The sequence below is a fragment of the Colobus angolensis genome, unplaced genomic scaffold (assembly GCF_000951035.1).
Source record: "Colobus angolensis palliatus isolate OR3802 unplaced genomic scaffold, Cang.pa_1.0 Scaffold229, whole genome shotgun sequence".
NCBI classification, from domain to species: Eukaryota; Metazoa; Chordata; class Mammalia; order Primates; family Cercopithecidae; genus Colobus; species Colobus angolensis.
In genome coordinates this window covers 4,355,079-4,379,718 of record NW_012115477.1, presented here as the reverse complement: position 1 = coordinate 4,379,718, position 24,640 = coordinate 4,355,079, and the positions used below count along the sequence as shown (strand labels likewise).

At 38.6% G+C, this 24,640-nt stretch overlaps 1 protein-coding gene across 1 annotated transcript in view; it reads right to left on the bottom strand.

Annotated features, from left to right (window-relative positions):
- Positions 1-24,640, bottom strand: part of DNAH11 (dynein, axonemal, heavy chain 11) — a 384,221-nt gene that overhangs the window by 157,142 nt on the left and 202,439 nt on the right. Inside the window, exons 46-54 of the mRNA XM_011944208.1 lie at positions 23,529-23,733; positions 20,351-20,516; positions 19,570-19,672; positions 17,085-17,324; positions 14,637-14,798; positions 14,173-14,366; positions 10,512-10,674; positions 9,457-9,580; positions 8,901-9,043 (exon numbers count right to left, since the gene is read on the bottom strand). Of these exons, the coding sequence (XP_011799598.1) occupies positions 8,901-9,043; positions 9,457-9,580; positions 10,512-10,674; positions 14,173-14,366; positions 14,637-14,798; positions 17,085-17,324; positions 19,570-19,672; positions 20,351-20,516; positions 23,529-23,733 (1,500 nt within the window). The remainder of the gene's footprint in view (positions 1-8,900; positions 9,044-9,456; positions 9,581-10,511; positions 10,675-14,172; positions 14,367-14,636; positions 14,799-17,084; positions 17,325-19,569; positions 19,673-20,350; positions 20,517-23,528; positions 23,734-24,640) is intronic.

The following is a 24,640-nucleotide window of genomic DNA, read 5'->3' as shown; positions in this document are numbered from 1 at the left end:
CCATAACAACGTATAAGTTTTGTTTTGTTTTTTAAGAAAATCAGATGCCTATTTTTCTTTCTTCTGGCTGGGGCTGTATTTGACTTGTGTCATGCAGAGCCCTTGTCTCAGCTGCCGTGCTTGTCACCAGGGCCTGCACTGGTCACAGACTGCGTTCCAAGACAGTCTCTAGCCCCATAACAACGTATAAGTTTTGTTTTGTTTTTTAAGAAAATCAGATGCCTATTTTTCTTTCTTCTGGCTGGGGCTGTATTTGACTTGTGTCATGCCAAGTCTCTGGCTTTCGATCAGCGCTGCTCTGTTAGAGTAGCCGGTGTTTCTGCTGACACAATGGGGTAACTCTACACACATGCATCATTGCAAGAACAGGCCTCAGACTCTACCAGCAAACCCCACAGCTGAATGCTAGCAAAATGAGAAAAGCATGACATGCTTTCCAACATGCAAAGGATATTCAACACACAGTGATATTCTTACTCAAGGGATTAAGCACTGGATTTCTGGTGTAAAAATTTCCTTTTACAATATAAAATAATAGAAAGACTTCTATTCACACTTTGGAACTCTCTTCTTGATCATTATTTTTTTGTGACATCTTCCTTGCCCTGTCTTGTTATCCTATATAACCTTTATCTCTCAAGTACATCGTTGCGATTTTACTTTTTGTGTGTGATTACTGGATTGAAGGAGGTGGCTCTAGGTGGGCAGTGGCTGGGTTAGCCTTTGCTCCCTGTCACATTCCAAGGACTCAGCACATCATGGGCACTCAGTACATATTTGCTGAGTGATGAATGGCTAAATGAATGAGTAAACATACAGCAGTTTGAAAAAAGCTTTTCTGGGCAAAATAAAACATTGATATTTGTGTCCTAATTTTTTTGAGGTTTCATTGTTTTATCTAATCTTAAAGATTTTAAGGGTGAAGCTCAGATACAGAGTACAAGGTTGCACCTTTTGTCTTCCTCTAAAGTTCTTTTCATTCTGCTTACATCAAACAATAACAGAAAATGGGAGGACAGAAACTAGAGCACTGTATCCAGAGAGATGTGGTCCTGCAAAGCAAAACACAGTTGGCAGCATAGAGACTCACAGAGCTCTGGAACCAGTGATGGGCAAGCCAGCTGTTAGAGTGTTTCTTGTTCCTCATTAGTGCATGTGTCAGGATGTACGGCAGGAGGGGTGAAGAGCGTCCCTCTCATGGAGGAAGCTGTCGAGATGGCTATCCGCATAAGGGAAAGAAGCCAAACGTTCTGCTCCTCAGCCAGAGGTAGGTTTGAAGAGACTCGACTACACAATCTTACAAGGATAAGGTTCTGCGATAACTGATTTTCCACTGGCCAGGTGAGTAGTTGAGGTTTTATACAAAATGAAAAACATATCCTGAAAATTACTTGCGTTACTACTAAGTCTTTTGGCTTATGCCATGTGTGTCTGTGTTAATCTGTTGCTTGCATACAAGTGGGCTTGACATTTTTGTTGACACTCTCAGGTCCCTGTACATGACGCAGCATGAGCCAGGAGGAAATCACCCACCTTGTCTGTTGCCATACTTCAGCTGTGAAGTGCTGTCTCTACTATCCAAGAAGGAAGAAGAGGAAAGAAGCCTAAGTGGAACCAGAGGAAGAAATACTATAAAACCAAGAAAAACAGAAAAGCATCCTGCAGATTGAAAGGCAGCTAATTCCTCTGAAGTTGATTTAATATAAGAACCTGAAGAAAAGAATAAAAGCTTGCATAGCACTCTCAAGAGGTTGGAAGGAAAGAAAATAATAGAAATCCATAGCAGAACTGGCCAAGATGAAGACAGAAGATAAAAGAAGGGGGTTTAAATAAAAACAGATAGGATAAACTGCAACACCTTTTCCTAAAAAATATTTAAAATACCTCAGGTCAACAGTTCATCCAATACTCAACGATGGAAAGTTAATGGCATTCCCATTACATAAATAAATAAATGAATAAAGATGATCACTATAGTTACTTAAAAATTTTAACTGTTGTTCAGAAAGTATGACTGTCCCAAGATATATGAAAGTGGTGATTATTAAAAGGATTAAAAATTAAAAGATGATCTGTCTACCCAGCAAACTCTAAAGAACAAAATGCAAAAGCTAGTGGAATTAATGTGTGCACTGAATTGGTTGGTAAAACAAACACATAACTAAATATCCATCAGTCCTCCTTCCCTCCATCCAATGGCTTTCTTTTATGTCCACAGTGATCAGTTAGAAATTTGGCAGGAGTGGAAAATGCTATAAAATATTGAGAAAAGAACTTAATGAGAAATGTGTAAAATGACTTGAAGATAATTAGTTGCTTTTTCAAAGCTCAAAGACATTTTGACTAAAGGAAGAGATGTGCCACATTCTCGGAAGAGGTCAATTATTATAAAGATGCTAATTCTTCCCACATTCATTAACAAATTTTAGGTGATTCTAATAATTCCCAACAGGATTAGCAGAATTTAGCAAAATGATTTTAAGGTTCAGCCAGAATAAAAACGAGTAAGAAGATCAAAGGATATCTGGAAAAATATCCTTTGTGTTGTGAAAGAATTCACACTATCAAGAATAAACCTTAAATTATAACAAGGAAAACAGTGTAGGTGAATGAATAAAAATATTCAATATTGTAATTATATCCATTATCCCCCAAAATCAGTCTATACATTTTCATTGAATTTTTTAAAAAGTCGTCAAACTGATTTCATAGTTAATCCAGGAAATTAAAGGTGCAAATAACTAAGTAAATGTGGAAAAGGAAGGTGATCTTGCTCTACTAGATTCCAGAATACACTATAAGGCTATAATAAACACACCAATTATGTGTGTTTATTATGCAGTGTGGCAATTACGCAGAAACAAATTAATGGGACATAATAGACAGCCCTAAATAGAATCTTATATATTTAGGAATTTAATAGATGAGATAAATAGCATTTTGAATCAGTGATAAAAGAGAGTTTATATAATAAATGGCATTGAGGGTATTCAGGGGTGGAACAGTAGGAAAGCCATCTTATAATTTACACAAAACTGTCTGGCTGAACATTAAAAATATTATAAATTCCTGTAAAGAAAATTCAGAATAATATTTTTATAACCATGGAGTGCAAAAATTGCTTCCTAAAAAAGCCTTAACACATGAAAGCCATAAAATAATAATTTAACATTTTTAATACATATGAATGTAAAACAGGAGGTCATCATAAAGTTAGCAGAATTATGATAAATTTAAAAAAAAAAACTGGAAACACATAAAACCAGAACATTCTGGACATATAAATAATATCCACTATATAAAGTGCTCATATAAAACAATATGAAGTTACAGCAAACCAATAGGAAATTTAGAAAAAGCTATAAATGGATAAAGGACATTTTCTACAAAGAGTTGTTTAGAATAAAGTACATCTCAGTTAAATAGTTCATTCCATTCACCAAATTCTTGAATCATTTGATTTTTACCTGCTATGGAGCCTTCTAATCAGAAAAGGAAATGGGTAGATAATTAAAGAAGACTGCGTGAGATGTGAATAAAAATTTTTTAGTTCTGAATATATACTTCATGTTTATATGCACTTAGAAAACTGAGAGGAAAGATGCCAATATGTTATCTCTAGGCAATATTATTAAGGGTAGTTTAAAAATATTGTTTTCATGTTGTTTTGTACTTTTAAATTCTCTCCAATGAGCATATATTTTTAAAATTATCAGAAATGGATCTCTATATATACACTTAAGTAGGTAGATAACGAGGCAAATATCTAAAATCTTGGGAGGGAATCAGAGGTTGCCACATAAATCAAGTGTCCTCTGCACTACAGCATCAGATGGCCAGGAAGGAAAGTAAGAAAGAAAAGTTACTGGGTTAACTAAGGTCCACCAGAGAGGAGTCGGAAGTTCTGTATTCTAGCTGTAAGACGAGAACTGTGTGGGAAAAGATGCACATAGACAAATGTGAAGGAGAGAAGGCATCTGGCATTGCTATTCCTTGGCTTATTTGAGGCAATCCAAGGACACACATCTGATGGTTGTTAATGGGAACTGCCCTCTGGGATTCAGAGGTCACATTTTGCATGCCAACAGGTTCTCATTGTCTCTGCATTCCAAGTGGGAACTGACTTTGGGTGGTGAGCATGGGTAATGGGGTGGCAACTTCACATCATTTAGCTTGACCTGCCAGGTGTGCTCACCAACCCCTGTAACACATTAAGCTTTCCATGGCGCCCAGCTTGGAATGTATGCAAAGGAGGTATCAGTTCATCAGAAATTCTGAGTCTTTAGTACACACTGGTGAGTATCATGATATCTGAAAATAACATAGTGCAATTTGGAATTCTTCTTTAAAATTCTAAGGATGTGGGGGTAATATACATAAATTAAAAGAAAGAAGTTGGCATTTTCAGGCTAAAATACTACTCATTTTTACCATACTAGTTCTCCTTCAAGGTAAAGAGGTCATGGTGCTGACCATCAGCCTTCCACAGGATGGATTGAACTAAGTGACAAGGCCAAAGGGGATCAGAAGTGGGATCCCTTCTTCTGACAGAGATATCCTATTTCTACTCGATGTTAAAAACAAAATAGCACATAATAAAAACAAAACAAACCTCCTACTCATTTTAGTAGGGAAGAGATAAGTCATTCAATTAATAGTCCTGTGATGATGGGGGGGGTAGGGGTAGGGAATTATCCAAATCTAACTCCAAAATAAATTCCATCTTGCATTGGGTTAAATACTAAAAAATAAGACCATAAAAAGGATAAGACAATAACAGAGATGAATATAAAACTTACCTCAGTTTTGGTAAGGTCTGCCTACACACAGACCCAAAGGAAACAAAGAAAAAGGCTGATGGATATAAAAATATAAAAATGTAAAACTTCTGTATATCATTCTGTATTATATGAATATTAGTAAGTACAAGGAAAAAAACATATACATATCTCAATAGATGCTGAAAATGAATTTACTAGGTTGATACTTCTTTGACAAGATACATATTCTGAATCAAAAGCCAACAGAAAACCTAACTGTGAAACATTAGATACATCCCCATTAAAGTAAGAATTAAGAGAGAATTCCTACTATTATCAAAATTACTTAATGTTCTGCAATATTTACCAATGCAATGAGGGAGGAGAGCAGAAAAACAGAATAGCAGGAAAGACAAAATATCTTTACCTGCAGGCTATATGATATCAACCAACTATTAGAAACTATAAGAGAGACAGTAAGGTAGCTGATTATAAAGTTAAAAATCAATAGCTCTTCTATATAGAAATAATATACCATTACAAAACTTTATGAAACAATCCTTCTATAAAAGCAATAAAAGACATTGTACCCTGAAGATTAAATTCTAATATAAAATAAGCATTCAGCATGATTTCAATCAAAGTTGACATGGAGTGTGTTGAGAATTTGACAAAATGATGCTAATACTTATCCAAACATGTAAACACAGGAGAATAAATAGAAAAAGCTTAACAAGAAAGAGCAACTGGAAATGAAAATAAATGATAAAGCTTTACTAATTTATAGTGCAATGCTGAAATCAGTAGCAGAGAGTTAAGAAGAAAAGAGAACAGAGAATTTAGAAACAGACACAATTAATATGGCTACTGGACATACACTAAAGATGGTATTTGAAGCTGGTAAGGAAGAAATACATGGTGTTTAGACAAGAAGACATCTTTTTGGGAAAAATAACTTGAAACCTCTCAGCTCACACTTCACCATATTTAATAAAAAATATATTTCAGAGGTAGCAAAGTTTTAAACAGAGCATGAAAGCATATAGGCACTGAAATGACTGATACTGCTTCTTTTTAAAACTATTCCAAAATCCATTTCCAATTTTACTCATAAAGGCAATGTCCCCAAATTAAATATTTACTCCTGCAGACTCCTTAGTAGCTGGAGACAGCATGGGAAACATTTGAGGCCAGTCAGACATCAGCTTAGGGTTTTGGGGAGGAGCTTAGGTTTCCTGGTACAGAGTCTCTAGGTCCTCTTCCCCTTCCATCCCCCTGCCCAGAACATAAACATACTGTACCCACCTGTGATCAGGAGGCAAGAGGCATCACGATGAAAGCAGGCAGAAGGGAAAGACAAGAGATGAACATCTTTTCTAAGGGACCTCTAAGGATAATACTGAGCCAGTCTGGACTTGCTATTGTGAAAGGCTTCAAGAAACTGTCGAGTTTTCTCTTACTGTAGCTCAATGTGAGTTCCAACTGCTTCTAGCAAAGATTATCTTGCTCATGCCTGTAATACTGCACTTTGGGAGGCCAAGGCAGGTGGACATGAGGCCATGAGTTCAAGACCAGCCTGTCCAACATGGTGAAACCCTGTCTTTACTAAAAATACAAAAAATTAGCCAGGTGTGGTGGCCGGCACCTGTAATCCCACTTACTTGGGAGGCTGAGGCAGGAGAATCACTTGAACCCAGGAGGCAGAGGCTGCAGTGAGCTCAGATCACGCCATTGCATTCCAGCCTGGGCAACAAGAGTGAAACTCTGTCTCAAAAAATAAATAAGTAAATAAATAAAAACAAAAAATAAAAAAAAGATTATCTTGAAGAGTAAAATACTCTTCTAAGAAATGGATCTAAGGATCCATTAAGGAAAAAACTGATTAATCTAATACACAAACCTTTAAAAAATTGGAGAGTTACAGACCTATAAACGAACATGTGCCATAAGTACGTTTAAAAGACAAAAGAATAGGAAAAATATACATGAGACACATATATAAGAATAATTGCCTAAATACATAGAACTCTTATAGACAAAAATATGTACAATCCAATAGAAAACTGAGCCCTTTATGACTTAGCTTTAGTTGTTGCTCAGCATCACCTCTGTCATACTGGATATTAGCTGAAGATTCATAAGCTCCCCACCCAAATTCAAGAAGAGGGGATCTAGATGCCACCTGTGAGTAAGAAGAGCATCAAAGAATTTGAAGGCATGTTTTAAAACTATCACAAGCTGTAACTATTGAATCTAGCAATATCCATTCTAGGAATTTATCCTGTAGAAGCAAGCAAAGTTGAGCATGTAAGATATATACAATGTTCATTCTAGCACTATTTATAACAATGGCTCTTAAATTTCATCATGCCTCTGAATCACCTGGAGGCCTTGTTAAGACAGATTTCTGGGGCCACCCAAAATTTCTGCTTCAGGAGGTCTGGGGTGGAGTTGGAGAAACTACATTTTTCAAAAGTTTCTTGTTGATGTTGATTCTGTAGCTCTAAGCAATAGATTATGAGAACCACTGATTTATACTATTACTACCTCAAATTCTAACATTGTACTTGTTTTCCCATTCAATAAAGAAAATTTGATTCTAGTATATCACAATGGAACAGGAAGAAATCCCTGGCCTTGTTACTAGCTGACAAATGTATTCTTAGTCTATTTTTGATGGGAAGAAAGCTCTTTGGGCAACTGAACCTTAAGTTCTAACCTTCTAACCTCAGCCCAGAATTGCTTAGTAAGATTAATGTGAAACTTGAAATAGCAGAATGTTGGAGAAACTTGGTGACTCTGCTCCCTAACGTCCAATCAAAGGCATATTCAGGGCCAATGCCAGTCCCCATCTCCTGTCCTTAAATACTCCAGCTCTATAGCTGCCGCAGCCTGCCACTAACTTCACAGGCATAACAACATGAGAAGCAACAGTAAAGTAGCAGCTTTCCTAGATTACTAACCATTCCATACCAGAAAGCCTGAATTTTCCTAGCAGCATTCTTAAATTGGCTTCCTGACGAGTTTAGAGGCTCTCCCTGTTATCTTGTGATATTTGACCTTTATTGTTCTATTATCTGGTTATATTGTCTGCCTATGTGATACACTATAGCACAGAGCAGCTAATGAGGAAGAACACTGGGGTAATTCTTCAGAACATCTGAGCATTACTTCTTTTGTTTTTGAGACAGTGTCACTCTGTCACCCGGGCTGGAGTATAATGGCATGATCTTGGCTCACTGAAACCTCTGCCTCCTGGGTTCAAGTGATTCTCCTGCCTCAGCCACCCCAGTAGCTGGGATTACAGGCACATGCCACCAAACCTGGCTAATTTTTGTATTTTTAGTAGAGATGGGGTTTCATCATGTTGGCCAGGTTGGCCTTGAACTCCTGACCTCAGGTGATCCTCCTGCCATGGCTTCCCAAAGTGCTGGGATTACAGGTGTGAGCCACTGCACCTGGCCCATCTGAGTGTTACTTCTAAATTCCTTTCCCTGAAGTTACTGACATCATCACCACTTTCTTAACTCAAAACTCTCCTCACTATTCACTTCATGATTTAGAAACCTCTTATCTCATTCCAATTTACTTTTCCAGATTTATTGATCTCACTCTCCCTATAAGAACTCTGTTCCAGGCCTTTAGAGGTAACTTGGGTTTCTCCAAATGTGTACCATGCACTTGACCTTTATATAAATGCCATTTCCTGTCCCTGAAAGCTCCTCCCTTTGAATTCTTCTCCATGCTTGACACGTGGCCCATCATTTCCTCCACGATGACCAGCTCCAGTGACGAAGGATACTGCGCTCCTCTGTAATCCCACAGCACTGTTTACATTTATATTGTATGAAAATTATTTGTGATGTCTCCTGTGTTCTGTAACAGTGTAAGTTCCTCAAGGGCACAGACCACAGGCGCTTCAGCTGAGGACTGCACACACTGCTCAGCAGTGCTTTGCAGGAGCCCAGCATCATGGGACACTTTAGGAAGGTCCACTCCAGATACAGGTGTGTAAAAATGCACACATCCTTTCCAAATGCATCACTGAAATTCAAACTCATAATAAAAAACTCAGAATAGAACCAGACAGTTGCAATAGCAGGTTTTAACTAATATGCCGATTAAGCAAGTATTTCTTACTTTGAGCTGTAGTCGCACCCTGGCCAAAAAGAATTTCCAACAGTTTTCTCTGGAGTCCACCATGCCCAGAGCATGAACTTCATTATGAATTCCAGAAATTATCTTGTCCACATCTTCATCGCTGAACAGATCTGGGATTTCTCCTGCCCCAAAGAACGAGTAGAATTACTAAAAGATCATTGCAATTTAAATTTTACATATAACTTTTAAACGTTTGAAATGTTTTACAAGACAAAGTTCAGCATAAATGATAAGTTTAAAATCAGAAATATCATGTTTCTTTTTTATTTACAAGACATATGCCACATGCAAGCCATGATGAATACATCCTCTACACCCACAAGTGTAGGAATAACATTTACTTCACTGAAGGCCTTCTCATCCATAAACAGACTAAGAAAGCAACACACCTCAAATTAGTTAGGTTTATAGGTTTCTCCCTAAAGACTGCCCAGCAAACATCTCAAAGACGAATTCTCTCTCTTTAAAGTTCACTGAAACTACAGATAATTTGTCATTGGGGAAGATCTTTCAAGAAATGTGTTGGTTTAATCACCTGATGCCAGCAAGTCATTAATCAGCATGAGGAAGCTCTCATCTAGAACCTGGGCATCTGTCAGCAGGAACACAGTGGGCATGTTCTTGGCTCCAGTTCTGATGTACAAATTGGCAAGATCTACCTGTAAGGAAAGGCCATCACTCATGTTTTGTTAAAATGCTGATGCCGCGCTGAGAGGATGTGTGTGAGTGCCGGGGAGAACTGAGTAACTGTATCGCCATAGCACTGTGGGGTGCCTTTCACTGGTTCACATATTCCTTCTCTGAGAGACCCCATTCTAGGGGACAGCAGTGTGACACCACCTCCATTTCCGACATGTAAGGATGAGTGTTGTGTTTCTGGCTTACTGCAGCAGAGAGATGAAAACAGGCTCAGATCACCAACTCCCTTCTCACTGAGTACAAGCGAATTCATTGATGCCTTTTTCAAGCAGTGCCATAAAAAGAAGTCTGCTCATTTTAACAACTGTCCTATTTTACTGAAAATGGGTTTTATTTCATTAGTAATATTAAAAATATGTGATTTTTTAAAATTTAAATTATCACTTGGCACAAATTGTAGGTACTATTTTGTAAGTACATTTGTTACTAAAAAGCAAAGCTTGTAAAACACACGAGAGTTTCCTGAACGTGTTATTCCTATTGCATCATCTTCTCCTATTCTTATCCAATGTGGAAGAAATCTATTTTCACTTGTGAAGTTAGTGTCTTTTTTCCCCAACTTGTCATACAGGAACACTAACAGCAATAAGCATCAGGTTTGATTAATAGAAAATAGACATTTGTGTAAGCAAGTATTTAAGTAAATATTTTCTAAGTCAGGTTTACATGTTATTAAACCTACATAAAACTTGTAAAAATTTATTATTACTAATTTGACCATAAAGGCAAAACTGCCAAAGGTCAATTACTGCTCTAAGGAGCTCCCGCTCTCCTGTGGTTGCGGAGGCCTTGGCCAAATCTGGGAGTCACAGCCAAGGTGGGCGCACTGGGAGCCTCGGCTTTATCTACCAAGCAGAAGGGTCAGAAGAAGTGCCTGTCTCCTTTACTCACCCGAAGTTCCTGGATTCCATAGCCCTCGGTCAGAGTGATCTGAAAGACCTCAAGGCCACAAAGGTAAGCTGCCAGCCTGGACAAGCTCTGCTTGCCACTGCCCCCCACTCCAACCAAGAGAGCACAGCCCTGAGGGGTCTGTAAGATCCGGCTGATGCGACACCTGGGGAAAGAAAGCGCCCATCGTGGCACAGAATCAAAAATGCCCTGGGACTATGTCTGTTTTGTTTACTTTTATATATTTATTTATTTTTGAGATGGAGACTTGCTCTGTCGCCCAGGCTGGAGTGCAGTGGCGTGATCTTGGCTCACTGCAGCATCTGCCTCCCGGATTCAAGTGATTCTCCTGCCTCAACCTCCCAAGTAGTCAGGATTACAGACACTACCACCATGCCCCACGAATTTTTATATTTTTAGTAGAGATGGGATTTCACTATGTTGGCCAGGCTGGTCTTGAACTCCTGACCTCAAGCGATCCACCTGCCGTGGCCTCCCAAAGTGCGGGGATTACAGGTGTGAGCAACCGCGCCTGGCCTATGTCTGTTTTGTTTATTCTTTAGATAAATAGTGAAAGACTAAATTCCAGTTTTTACTGGAAACCTCTAGTCCTTGTTCATTTGTTTCCCCATCAAAGATGGTATCTTCACCCTCACCCTTGAACTGCTCCCATGACAAACCATCCTATGCTAATAACATTTTGAATTCTCTTAGTGCTTTGCTATCACCACCAAAAGTCCAAAAAGAAAATATATGCAAAGGCCTTGTGTTAAAGTCTTCAAAATATTTTGATTGGCAAGAAAGATCCAAATTCCACACCAGCATCCAAGTATGAGGACATCAAAGGAGGAATAGCCTTGTGCCGGAAATCTTTGCTGTAGAATTATTTTGGAAGGAATGGATTTGTTTAGACCAACAGATCTCTCCGTGTGACTTACTCAGCAAATCAAGCACTTGTTTCTTAATGTAACTTTTGCTTCCTTCACACTAGAGCCTTCCCTTGTAACTACACCATTCTAGAATAATTTTCTGAAGCCATTCAGTACCACAAAGTTAAATTTCCACCAAGCCAACTAATCCCTTGTTCTGTAATATCCAAGGCATTCTGAACACTTAATCTATTTATACTATTGCTATATTTTACAGCTATAAATAAACTGGCTTTAACGTTAACAAAAGATGGGTTTGGTGGAATAAATAGTTCATAATAATGTTAAAAATATTAAGAAAACCAACAAAACAAAATATAAGCATGTAGATAGTAAAACATCCCAAATTTGATGCCATCATTTTGCTCTAGGTTGCTTTTCTGAAATGAACTTAAACTTCAGAACCTGAATAATCTACATAAATTGTTTTAAATAGTGCTTTTCGAAAAAAATTAAGTTGGGATCACTTACATTAGGACCAGCACATGTGAACATTTTCTGAAAACCTCCAATAACAGAAAAGATAGGTTATTTTTACAAGCTCAGTCATCACATTAAATTTTACTTCACATGACCACACAACAAAACAACCTTGGGGAAAGCTATAAAATTACTCTGACATGAGAGATACCCCAAGCTATAAAGCAGGGTTTTCATTTCATTTTAATGTATGCTTTGATGTTTTTAACCTCACAAGATTCACTAAGTGGCAAAGTCCCTTTCTATAACACTCAAGGACACACTCTTAAATCACCTCTAATGCTGAGTAAATCAACTTCTGGCTCATAATCCCTGATCAAAGAAACAGCCTTACCTTTTAGGCCACTGAAAATTCCGTACTGAGGGATTATACGGGAAAACGTCTCCTCAGTATCAATGGGAGGTTTCTGTTTCACCTGAGCCAGGACGCACATAAACAGTGACTGTATATTAACCCAACAAGAGACAGCATTGCTAATAGTTGATTTAACACCACGGTCTTAGATTCCAACTGAAACTTCCTTTGCATAATCAGAGGAAGGATCACAACTGCAAAGGGATCAATAAAACTACCAATACTTAGTTGTGATGACAGGAAGGGCTCTACAATTTTTGTAGATTCTGGGGCTGAATATAAGTTTAAAGATTAATTCTTCTAAAAACGGAATTCTCCACATCTTATTTTCTCTGGATTTTTCCTTCTTCTTTTCTTTTATTTTTGAGAGATAGGGTCTCACTCTGTTGCCTAGGCTAGAGTGCAGTGGCATAATCCTAGCCCACTGCAGCCTCGAACTCCTGGGCTCAAGCAAGCCTCCCTCCTCAGCCTTCTGTGTAGCTGAGACTACAGGCACATGCCACCACACCCAGCTCATTAAAATAAAAAAAAAATTGTAGAGATGGGGTCTTACTACGTCATCCAGGCTGGTCTCAAACTTCTGGCCTCAAGTGATCCTCCTGCCTCAGCCTCTCAAAGTGCTGGGATTACAAGTGTGAGCCACCACACTCAGCCTCTTCTTGTTTTCAGTGATTTTTTTTTTCTTTTTAAGTCTTTGGCTGTTGTCACTTATTTAAGTCTTTGCTGGTGTCAATGAGAGATGAAGGTGACTTGGACTACCAGAGCAGTATTAGATGTAAACATGTGATCAACTTTCTACACAGCAGTGTCAATGTTAAGTTGTTTAGCCCAAACAATGAACTGTGTCATCCCCATGCTAAAACCCATCCAACCACTTCTCACTGCACTTAGAATAAAATCAAACTTCCTTCTTCTGGTTACAAGGAAATACTCCGTATTGGTAAGGCCATTTCCTGCCTCTCCATTTTTGTCATATTTTTCTCTATGCTGCAGCCTAACTGGTCTTCTTTTCTGTATCTCAAACATTCTTGCCTTAGGGTCAGATGCAATCTTATCTCTGTCTAGAATGTTCTTCCTCCAGATCTTTCCATGCTTAGCACCTAGGTATCATTCAGGTCTCACTTTAAATGTCACCTCTTCACAGAGATGCCCAGTCCCTCTTTGGAAATTCACATACTGTATTTCTCACAGAACCTATTTTCCTTCTTGGCATGACACATCACTTTCTGATATTTTTCTTGCTCACTCTCTTGCTTAGTTTAGTTGTTCATGTCCTTATAGATGTCCATTTTCATCGCTAACATGTAAGCTCAACTATAGAGGGGATTGGATTGTGCTCACTGCTGCTGTATCTCAGCACCTAGAACAATGTCTGGTAGGAGGGGCTGTAGATGGTTGCACAGTCTGTGCACTACATGAGGTACCAGGTCCAGGAGGTGAGGAAGAACCTTATCAGCCATGCTCTATCCCAGGACAGGTGCCTTTTTCTAATTTTCTGCCAACACAGCATGAGCCCTCCCCCATTTTAAATAATTTGCACAAAATTGCTGAAAGGCTGGCAATATTCCTAGCTGGCACTCAACAAAACCTGCTTCATCAATGAAAATCAGTCCTTTGTCCCTTATGAACTATGTGACTTTGAACAAGTAATTTACGTTGCCACTTTCTTAATATTCAAGTAAAATAACGGATATGATGCCATCTCAGAAAACAGTGTGCCTATGTAAGACATTATTAAGAATGTGACATTAAAAAGCAACCCTCTTATACTTTAAAATTATACATCAAACAGCAGATAAGAACTGCTGGTTCAGAGTGCTTAGTATGATCTATTGAAAAATGACAGTTGTGGATACCCAGCCATTCTTCCTTTTATGAAAAAGCATCGTGACTAACTCACACATGTTGCATGGCATCTTCAAATAAAACTAGGTGCATGGCAGCATTTAGTTCGTTGTAGTTGTCTAAGGTTTCCGTAAGAATCATCTTCAGCACTTTCCAGTCCCTCACTGGCATGTAATGTGGGTCCTTCCCTCTGTTAGCAAAGTGGCAATAGATGAGGGGCTGTTGAAGTAGCATGTGACTATCTATACCCTGCAGGACGACAAAGAGAAAAATATGGCATGTCAACCATCCACAGAGGTCCGGCTGCGGGCAGCATGGCCTAGCAAGAGAAATGTTTGCAGACCCATGCATGGGTAGGTGGGTGGAATGTTCCCAAGCATAGACCAAGTGTATTCTGGAGTCAAAGCCATTGCAAAAAGGTAAGCCCTTGTGCACCTCTCTCATATCCTCATCTAATTTTGGTCCCAATACCCAGTTGGTGTTGGAGTAAGTAGAGACCTCTGATATTCACACACTTACTTCAAAATATTTATAAGCAGTTTCCAGCATTTTTTTCTGAAACAAATCACAATCTTTTGTGTCTATCAGTTTGTCTCCATAAACACGGGCAGATTCATGAAGCCACAGACGTATTAAATCAAGTGGACCTTTTAAACACTCAGGAGAAGCAAATAAAATCCCCTACAAGGCAAAAATGGGAGAAAATAACTTAAATTCAGAGGTTGATGACATTCCAAATAAGTTTAACACTTTCTAAACTAAAATGTGAATTTAGCAAATGCTTAAGTTAAAAGAAATATCATCAATAGTAATGTGCATGTTTGTGTATAAAAGTAGGTTTACTTTTTGAAAAGTGCAATATTTTAAAATTTTAGTATGCTTATACCCATTTTTAGGTATGCAAGTAAGACCATTTCAAGAACCAGCACAGGCGTGAAATATCACATCTGAGTACTTGAGCCTATTAAGCCTTACAATGGACTAAGTTTACAAAACCAATGTACAAACAGAAAGTCACAGTACTAACATGAAAGTCACAGAATCATATTTTTTTACTATAAAATCATTTGATATCAGTCTAATCATTTCACAGATGAATACAAGACCAAAAGTAAAGTACCCAAATTCATACTTTATGGGTAGATCTGGGTCTAGCACCAACACACTGTGACTCCTGTGCCCACTCATGGTGCTTTCAGTATCTTAGATTCACATCCACTCACTCCTCATGGAGAGAGGCAGCTTACTCTGGATGCACAGGAGAATAGTAAGGGAGTTGTGGAGAATTAAGTTGCAAAAGGCTAAAAAATTATTTGGCAGTGTCAGGTGCTGCTGACAGGCTGGATATGAAGAGTGAGGAGGCAGTCCTCTAGTCCCATTTCACCTATGACCTCTCTTCCCTGTCCTTCCGAGATTAAAATTCTGCTTTTAAACAGCACGGTATTAAGCAATCTTTCCGGCAGGAGCTAGATACACAGACATGAAAAGAACTACTCCGTGTTTATAAGAAGCAACTGACTAATGCTGTGTTATGGACTTGAGGCAGTTGTGGAGTGATTCTGAAAAGACGGTTATAAAAATATAAAGAAGTCCTATGGAGTTTTCATATTTAATCAATATACTACCTCTCTCACAAAAGAAATTTCAGCCATCCATTTGTACTGTACAGAGTAGACCGCATTCGTTGGGATTTAAAAAAATAATTCCAGACTTTCAGTTCCCTCTTTAGCATTTGCTAAGTCAAATACATAAACACTGTCCTTTTACCAGGTAAGCAAGGTAATTTTCAATATTAAACCAAAATGATCCAACAATTTAAAAATTACTATTTCTCTTAATATATGAGTAAAATCACACATAAATGCCTTATGCAAATACATGATCAATTATCCTTCTTACTTGCCACTCAGAACAGTAAGCACTCACTCACTCAATCTGAAGAGCCCAGACATCTACCTTTGCTTCCACTGCCAAGTCACCATATGCCACGGCCTGAATGGCCCCTACAATTCATGTCTTGAAACTTAATTGCCAATGTGACAATATTAAGAGGTGGGGCCGTTAGGAGGTGACTAGGTCATGAGGGCAACGTGATCTTATGAAAGGGGTGCTGGGCATTTGCCCCATTTGCTCTGTCCCTTCTGCCCTGTGAGGATGCACCACGCAAGGCACCATTTTGGAAGCAGAGACCAGGCCCTCACCAGACACTGAATCTGCCAGTGCCTTAATCATGGACTTCCCAGCCTCCGTAACTGTGAGAAATAAAATTCTATTATTTATGAATTACCCAATCTCAGGTATTTTGTCACAGCAGCACAGACAAAGACATTATATGACTTAAGGAGAAGCACTGTTCTCATTGATGCAATGGGAATAATACACCTGCCATATTTACTTCCTGAGAAGTTTATGAGTAAAGTTAAAGAACACATATGAAAGTATATAATCATAGTTTTAAGCTGTTTTATAAATGCACACCGTTAACAGTATGGCATGGTTTGGATGTGTGCCCCTCCAAATCTCGTGTTGAAATGTGATTCCCAGTGTTGGAGATAGGGTCTGGTGGGAGGTGATTGGATCATGGGGGCAGATCCTTCATGAATGGTTAGACCATCCCCTCCATAATAAGTGAATTCTCACTCGGTTAGTTCATACAAGACATGGTTGTTTAAAAGTTTGGAGACCTGCCCCGACTCACTCTCTTGCTCCTGCTCTTGCCATGCAAAATGTGAAATACTGGCTCCCCATGACCTTCCACCATGATTGTCAGCTCCTGAGGCCCTCACCAGAAGCAGATGCTGGGGCCATGCTAGTACAGCCTGCAGAACCATAAGCCAGTTAAACCTCCTTTCTTTATAAATTACCCAGCCTCAGGTGTTTCTCTATAGTGACACAAAAAGTAGGCTAATACATAGTATTATAATTATTTGTCTACTCAAGAGGCATAACATAGAGCAGTCAAGGTACCTGGAAGACGTTTGATAAATCTCTCAGATTAAAGATGTAGTGGAATTTAATAGCTGTGGGTAAAAAGTTACACATCATTGTCTGATGGAATGCTATTGTTGCCTGGATCAAAGCGGGGCCACTCCTGAGAACTGATGGAGCAAATGCTTGCCGTTGGAAGTGGAAACTAAAGATTTGGCCATAGATGGTGTTTAGTGCATCCAAAGATGGAAAATTGAATGCAAACACTGTGAAATGTCTCTGAAAAGAAAAACAAATATAAGAGTGTAAAAATCATGATTGTACCAGAAAATTGCAAAGACCTGATTTTTTCACTCCTCCCTGTATCCAGGCCCATTACCATGTAGCTTTTTAGTGTTCCACTCTGACTCTGGGGTTGGCCATGTGATTTACTTAAGCCAACAGAAGGAGGTGGAAGTGACAGTGTGCCAGTCATTGTCAGAGGTGTATATTTCTACTTACTTTGTTAAGCCTCTGACTTTGCCACAAACTCTACAGGCCCTAAAGTATGAGCGACACATAAAGCAGGGCCATGTTGTGACAGTTACTCCAGCCAAAGCCACATCAAATTAACTGACAGTTTATCCCCAACATGCACAGATGAGCCCAGCCAAGATCAGCAGTCACTGAGCTCAGTCTCAGTTGAGTCCAGATGAAAAAGCAACCACTGTATGCTACTGAACATATGTTGGTGGTAGCTGCTGCTGTTGTCATGATTAAAAAGCTTATACGCATACACAAAACCTGCACACAAATGTTTATAGCAACTTCCTTCGTGATTGTCAAAAGTGAAAGCAACCAAGGTGTCCTTCAGTAGATGAATGGACAAACAAGCTGTGATGTATTCATATAGTGACTACTATTCAGCAATAAAAAGAGATGCACTATCAAGCCATGGAAAGACATGGAGAAATCTTAAGTGCATAGTTAAGCTAAGTGAAAAAAAGCCTATTTGGAAAGACTACATACCCTACGATTCTCACTACATGAAATTCTGGAAAAGGTAAAATTTATAGAAACAGAGAAAATATCAGTGCTTAAGGGATTAATATCCAGAATACATTGAGGCCTCCTAAAACTCAATGACAACAAAATAAACCAATTTAAACATGAGCACAAGACTCGAATAGACATTTCTCCAAAGAAGATACAAAAATGAATAATAAGCACATAAAAACATCACTAATCACTGGGAAAATGCAAATCATAACTACGAGATACTGCCTCACACTCAACAGCATGATTGCTGTCAAAAAAACAAAACAAAACAGAAAATAAATGTGTGTGAGGATGTAGAGAAACTGGGACCCTGATGCACTGTCGGTAGGGAATAATATAAGGTATAGTTGTCATGGAAAACAGTACCATGGTTTCTCAAAAAATTAAAAGAATTCTGATACAATTCAGTAATTGTATTTCTGGGTGTATACCCCAAAGAATTAAAAGCAGGGTCTTGAAGATATATTTGTTCACCCATGCTCACAGCAGCATTATTTACATTAGCCAAAATGTGGGAGCAACCCAAGTGTCCATCAACGAATGAACGACTAAGGAAAATGTGGTAAATACATGTACTAGAATATGACTCAGTCTCAAACAGGGAAAAAATTCTGCAATATGCCACAACTGGATGAACCCTGGACATTATGCCAAGTGAAATAAGCCAGCCACAAAAAGACAAATACTGGATAATTCCACTTATATGAGGTACTTAAAATAGCCAAAATCATAGACACAGAAAGTAGAATGGTGGTTGCCCGGGGAAAGTGGGGAGGAGAAGAAGGGGAGCTCAATGGATACAGAGTTTCAGTTTCACAAGATGAAGTTATGGAGGTAGGTGGTGATCTTGGCCGCCCAACATTATGTATGTAGTTAATATTATTGAACTGTACACTTGAAATGGTTAATATGGTAAATTTTATGCAACATGTATTTTACAACAATAATAATAGTAAAGAAAAGACAAAAGATCAATTGTTACCGGGGACTCAGAGGGAAAAGAGAGAGGAATGAATTGGTTGAGTACAGAGATTTTGGGGCAGTGACACTATTCTGTATGATATTGTTAACAGATGATACTTGTCATTATACATCTGTCAAAACCCATGGAATGTATAATACAAAGAAGGAATCCCAATGTAAACTCTGAACTTCAGTTAATAATAATGTGTCAATATTGGCTGATCATTGTAACTAATGCAAGATGTTAATAATAGGGTAAAACAAGTGAGGGCATTAAGAGAGTACATAGGAATTATTTGTACTTCCAGCTGATTTTGCTATAAACTTTGATATAAAAAGTAAAATCTACTAATTAAAACAAAAAGGCTTATTAGAACCCCTGTCTATTGTTAGTGGGAATAAAATATGGTACAGCTGCCATGAAAAACATGCTTAATCAGATGTCCCACAGGAATCCTAATCTGTACTCAAAAGCAATACAATACAGATCTACAGTTTTTGAGTGCAGTATTCAACACCCTACCTGTAGCCTAGGATTGATGGTGAAGCTGCTCACCATTGGATTCATGCAGGCGACATACTGGCAGTTGTGGATTTCTTTAAGCATCACCTTCTGTCTATCATACCTGAAAGACAGAAAACAGAACCTTAAATCCAAAAACTGGAGATGACAACAAAATATAACAGTTCATAAAGGACTTCATCACAGATTATCTCCTTATCTTTATAATCACTCTGTGAGGTTGACCTTGTGAGCCTTATTTGAGAGACATCAAAACTGAAGCTCAAAAAACTGAAGGTGACTTAACTCCTTTGATGCCAAAATCAAGATCAGGAGCTGCATCAATATAAGCTATTACTGCTTATTGATTTTCATGTTACTCTGTAGAAACTATCTTGTATCCACAGCAAGACTCCATGGATGGGCTGGGGGCTGTCCCTATAGTTAACTGTCAGGAATTGATGACTACAGTGCCCAAACATTTACACCCTGCCAAATCAGATCAAGTTTCTCTTAAATAATTTGGTGTGAGTTAACTCTTAAAGAGGACAGGATTTCTGGACAGTCTTAACATTTCTGAGATACTTTTCAATCCAATCTTCCAAAGACACAAAGGGAAACTACTCCATTTAATATGATGAAAAGAGATACAAAGTAAACTCAAAAGATATTCCTTAGAAGAAACTGGGGATAATTCCACTTGAATTCATCCATAATAATTATTCATAATAATTCATCCATAATTATTATCCGTAATAATTATTAGATTTTGGGAGAGAGTAAACTACAGAGAATTGCTTACCAATGTCCATAATCAATATGCTGCCGGATCAGGGTGTGAGGCTGAACAGTGCCATATAAGTCCACTTCAGGCATGTTCATGTCATCGATAAAATAAATCAATTTTTTATTTCCTCCAGGACCATAGTTATGACCAGCTTTTTTCTCTAGGGGTTTCTCAAGAATTTCTGAAATAAACATATATTTCTGTCCACCAATCAATAGAACGTAAATGTTCTGTTTAGTCATTTTTCTCTTGTTCTTACCTTCTGTTGATTTCATCTACCCCATGGTTTCAGGTATCACCTCTTCATAGGTTAAGAGACCTGACATGTGTTTCTGGCCCCTCCTTTTGTGTCATGCTCTCCTGCCAAGCTCCCTCCTGTTGCCAGAAGTCACTCCACCTCTCCTTTATGGAGACTGCAACATGTGCAGCATGACATCACCTTGTCCATCACAGCTGAAACAACCCAATTCCTGATCTGTGTACTTCCTTCCCTGTACCCATTCTATATGGCCACTGCTAGTCCAGCTATGGCCTGGTCTCTCAGTTCTCTTATCATCTCTGCAGGAGAGTCTGGGAACAGCTCAGGAAAGTCTCCCCTACCTGTCTTCTTAGGCGGCTGGAGTGCAGAAGCACAAGAACAGTGTACGTAGACACTATCCACAATGTAGACACCATCCGTGTATACATAAAGTTACATTTCTTCCTGTGTCTATGTGACTTTGTGTCTATTTTTTAAAGTCCTGGGTGAAGGAAATCCAGAACAGTGTGTGTCTGAGATGTAGTATCTAATTACTTGTTGACTCTCCAAACAGACTATAAGTATTTTGAGACCAATGAACTATGTCATATTCGTTGCTATACCACCGACAATGGCCACAACAAATACTTTTTTAAAATGAGCAAACAAACGAATGAATGAATGAACAAAGAATCATACAATAAATAAACACCTTTTCCAAGAGGCAGACCCACATTTCCAAACACTTGCTGAGCATTAATTCTTACTAGCCACTACCATCCAATGTGCAGCCAACACTAAATCTGCCTCTTTTCCAACTCAGCTTAACATCTTCTCTTCCTCACTCATAATTCACCTCCTCCCTTTTGCCTCTTTGCTCTTGCTTATGGGGTTAACATGCCCAGTCAGCCAGATGCAAAGCCTCCCAGTAATCTCTCTCTCTCCTGGTCCCGTGTTTGTCCAACCACAGCCCATAAATGGTACTTCATGTCATTTCCATATGTTCCCAACTTGCCACCTGCTTTTCTACAACTCTGGTCCAGGGTCACATTACATATAGCTCTTATACTACTCAGGGGGACTGATCTCCCCACCTCAGATCTCTCTTCTCAAAAGACAGTGCCCACCTTGTCAGTTACTTGCTTCCCTATCAATGGTTCACAGTCCCCTCATTTTGTGTCTCAGTATTCTCTACAGTTGGCGTGATCAACCATAGGTGGTTGCCTGGGATTGTCCCAGTTTTAACACTACAAGTCCCATGTTCCAGAAAACACTTTGGTCTTTTGGCGAACTGGATAGGTGGTCACCCTATCTGCAGTATAACTCCACATCAATAGCTTAGTCTTTTCCATATCTTCCACCCAATCACTATGCTTCAGGCATCACAGAGATTCAATTCATTGACTGTGTCCCACAATTTTCTCTCTTCCACATCTTTCCTTAAGCTGGTCCTTCTATCCTAATCTTCTTCTATTGCCCATTTGTCGCCCCAACTCAAATGTTTGAAACCATAATTCTCTTTACAAGTATACTGACAACTATAGCTCTTTCTACTCCTCATACTAATAGGCCATCTCTAAATCTTATTCATGCCTGTATTCCTTTTAGGAATTAGCAAGATGCCCTCACATCATGGTCAAGTAATTTGTTCAACTACTGAACTGTAGCCTAATCTTCCATTTATAAATCATAGAGTCTTTCTTTCATATCTGCAAATGAAAAACATATACCCCACACAATGCTTGGGAAAAAGTAGGTAAATAATATGTATTTTCTGAAGAGATGAATGAAATAACTGACTCTTTTTGGGGGACAGGTATCTCAATACATTTTCCAGGCTTGACTCAAACTCCTGGGCTCAAGCAATCCTCCGACCTCAGCCTCCTGAATAGCTGGGACTACCAGCATGTACCACCACACCTGGCTTGAGTTGGCTTTCTAAGGGTTCCATTTATAAAGACAAGACCAAATGACTAATAAAAAGTTGATAGAAAAATCACTATCAGCTGTTAATGATGTCAATGAGTAAGAAAATGTATTTAATTTTTTTTTTTGAGACGGAGTCTCGCTCTGTCGCCTAGGCTGGGGTGCAGTGGCCGGATCTCAGCTCACTGCAAGCTCCGCCTCCCGGGTTTACGCCATTCTCCTTCCTCAGCCTCCCGAGTAGCTGGGACTACAGGCACCCGCCACCTTGCCCGGCTAGTTTTTTGTATTTTTTAGTATTATTAGTCTCCACTGATATAGCTAAGAAAACAACATATATCCACATATAAACAGACACCTCGGGAACCCACATTCAGGACAACTCAACAGTTTTAATAAACAATTAGACATCAGAGAGTTTGGCTGCCCCCAAACAGAGCTCCCTTTCCCTGCTGGAGAGTGACTGGCCTTCTGACATCAGCTCTGTGATTTCCCCTCTACTTCCCATGTCTCTTGCTCACCCTACTAACTCTGGGAATGCCCCAGATCTGTGAGGTTCTTTTGATTACACTGATTATTCAATAGTTCAAAATTAGTTCTAGTGACTTTAAGATTTCATTAATGCCTCTTCGTTCTGTCATTTACTCAGTTTTAATGAATTTATCCTAAATTAATCTCTTACTTGAAAAAGTAGCCAGAACATACCTCCTTGAGTATACCCTTATATTGGTAAGACTCCATGCAATTAAAGGCAACCAGTGGTTTTGAGGTACCACATTAATACTACTGATGTATATTCTTGCTGTTCTAAAGCATAATCACCCAAATAAAGCCATGAGTGACATAAAAAGCTAAAATCACAACAATATTTAAAGAACGTATATTTGACAAGGATGATAAGTACAAATTCATCTGAGGCCCAAGCAACAACTCTAAATTCTAGGGAAAGGTATTATTAGTCTTTTGGGCCACATGTTCCCACCTTGATGATTTTTGATCCCTTGTTTCTGGAAAATAAACAGGTGCACTTACTTTGCAGAGCTGCGGATGTTGTGTAGTAGTTGAAAGGCACACGTGATATTATGTAATCCTGAGAGAGACTTGCCAATGTGTCACCTACAAAGACTGTTTTTCCCACTCCTGCATTTCCTACTAGCATTAGAGGTTTTCCTTTCTCAAGCAACAACTCCATGAAATATCTAAGACGAGTTGTCTCTGATGTGTGAACCAGAACTGTCTGGGAGGAGAAACAGAATGGAACAAAAATCAGAAAGAGAGAGCAAGCTCATACGAGCGAGGCATTTCAAAATTTTTTATCAAACTCAACACAGTCACTTTAGAATTGAGATGTAAATAATTCATAGTTCAGATTAGCACCCAACGGGAGAGATTCCACCTTATTTTCAGTTTTGAGTGGTCGTCGTTCAGACTTTGTAGCTTGAGGAGAGCAATTAGATAATGCCATCAAAGTACCATAAAGTAAACAACTGATTTACCATTTCCAAATTAAGTACTAGCCCCCAAGGCTCCTTATTTCAGAATACCTACTCTACCCAACATTGTGGTAAGCACAGAAGGGAATATAGTAAACATGTAAGAAACTATCTACAACATTTCAAGAGATGAGAAAATGTTCGAGAAGTCAAGACACACACAAATGAAAATTGGGACCAATTCCTTGTCCTCATTAAATGGCTAAATGATTCAGCATGCTAAAGTTCAGTGTGGGAAGAGACCAGTTTAGGGAGAAATGATGGCTTTTAAGTGGAATATGAAGAAACCAAAAAACATTTGAAACATATCATGCCTTGCTTTGTTAAAAACTAAAGCTTAATTTTTGTGTTTTAAAAATTGGCTACTTATGCACTATATTACTTTACAAACAATTTGAAGTGGTTTACAGGAACACAAATAAATAAAAATCAAACTCAGGGAACACATTACAATGTAAGATCAGAACAATAAGTAGATGTAGATATGCAGTAAACAGAATTTTGCTCAGTGATTAAAAGATAGCTGATCCTGGGTTTTGGCACCAAAACAAAACACAAAATACAAAAGATAATTAATGATTTTTTTGTTTTGTTTTTTTTGAGATGGAGTCTCGCTCTGTCGCCCAGGCTGGAGTGCAGTGGCCGGATCTC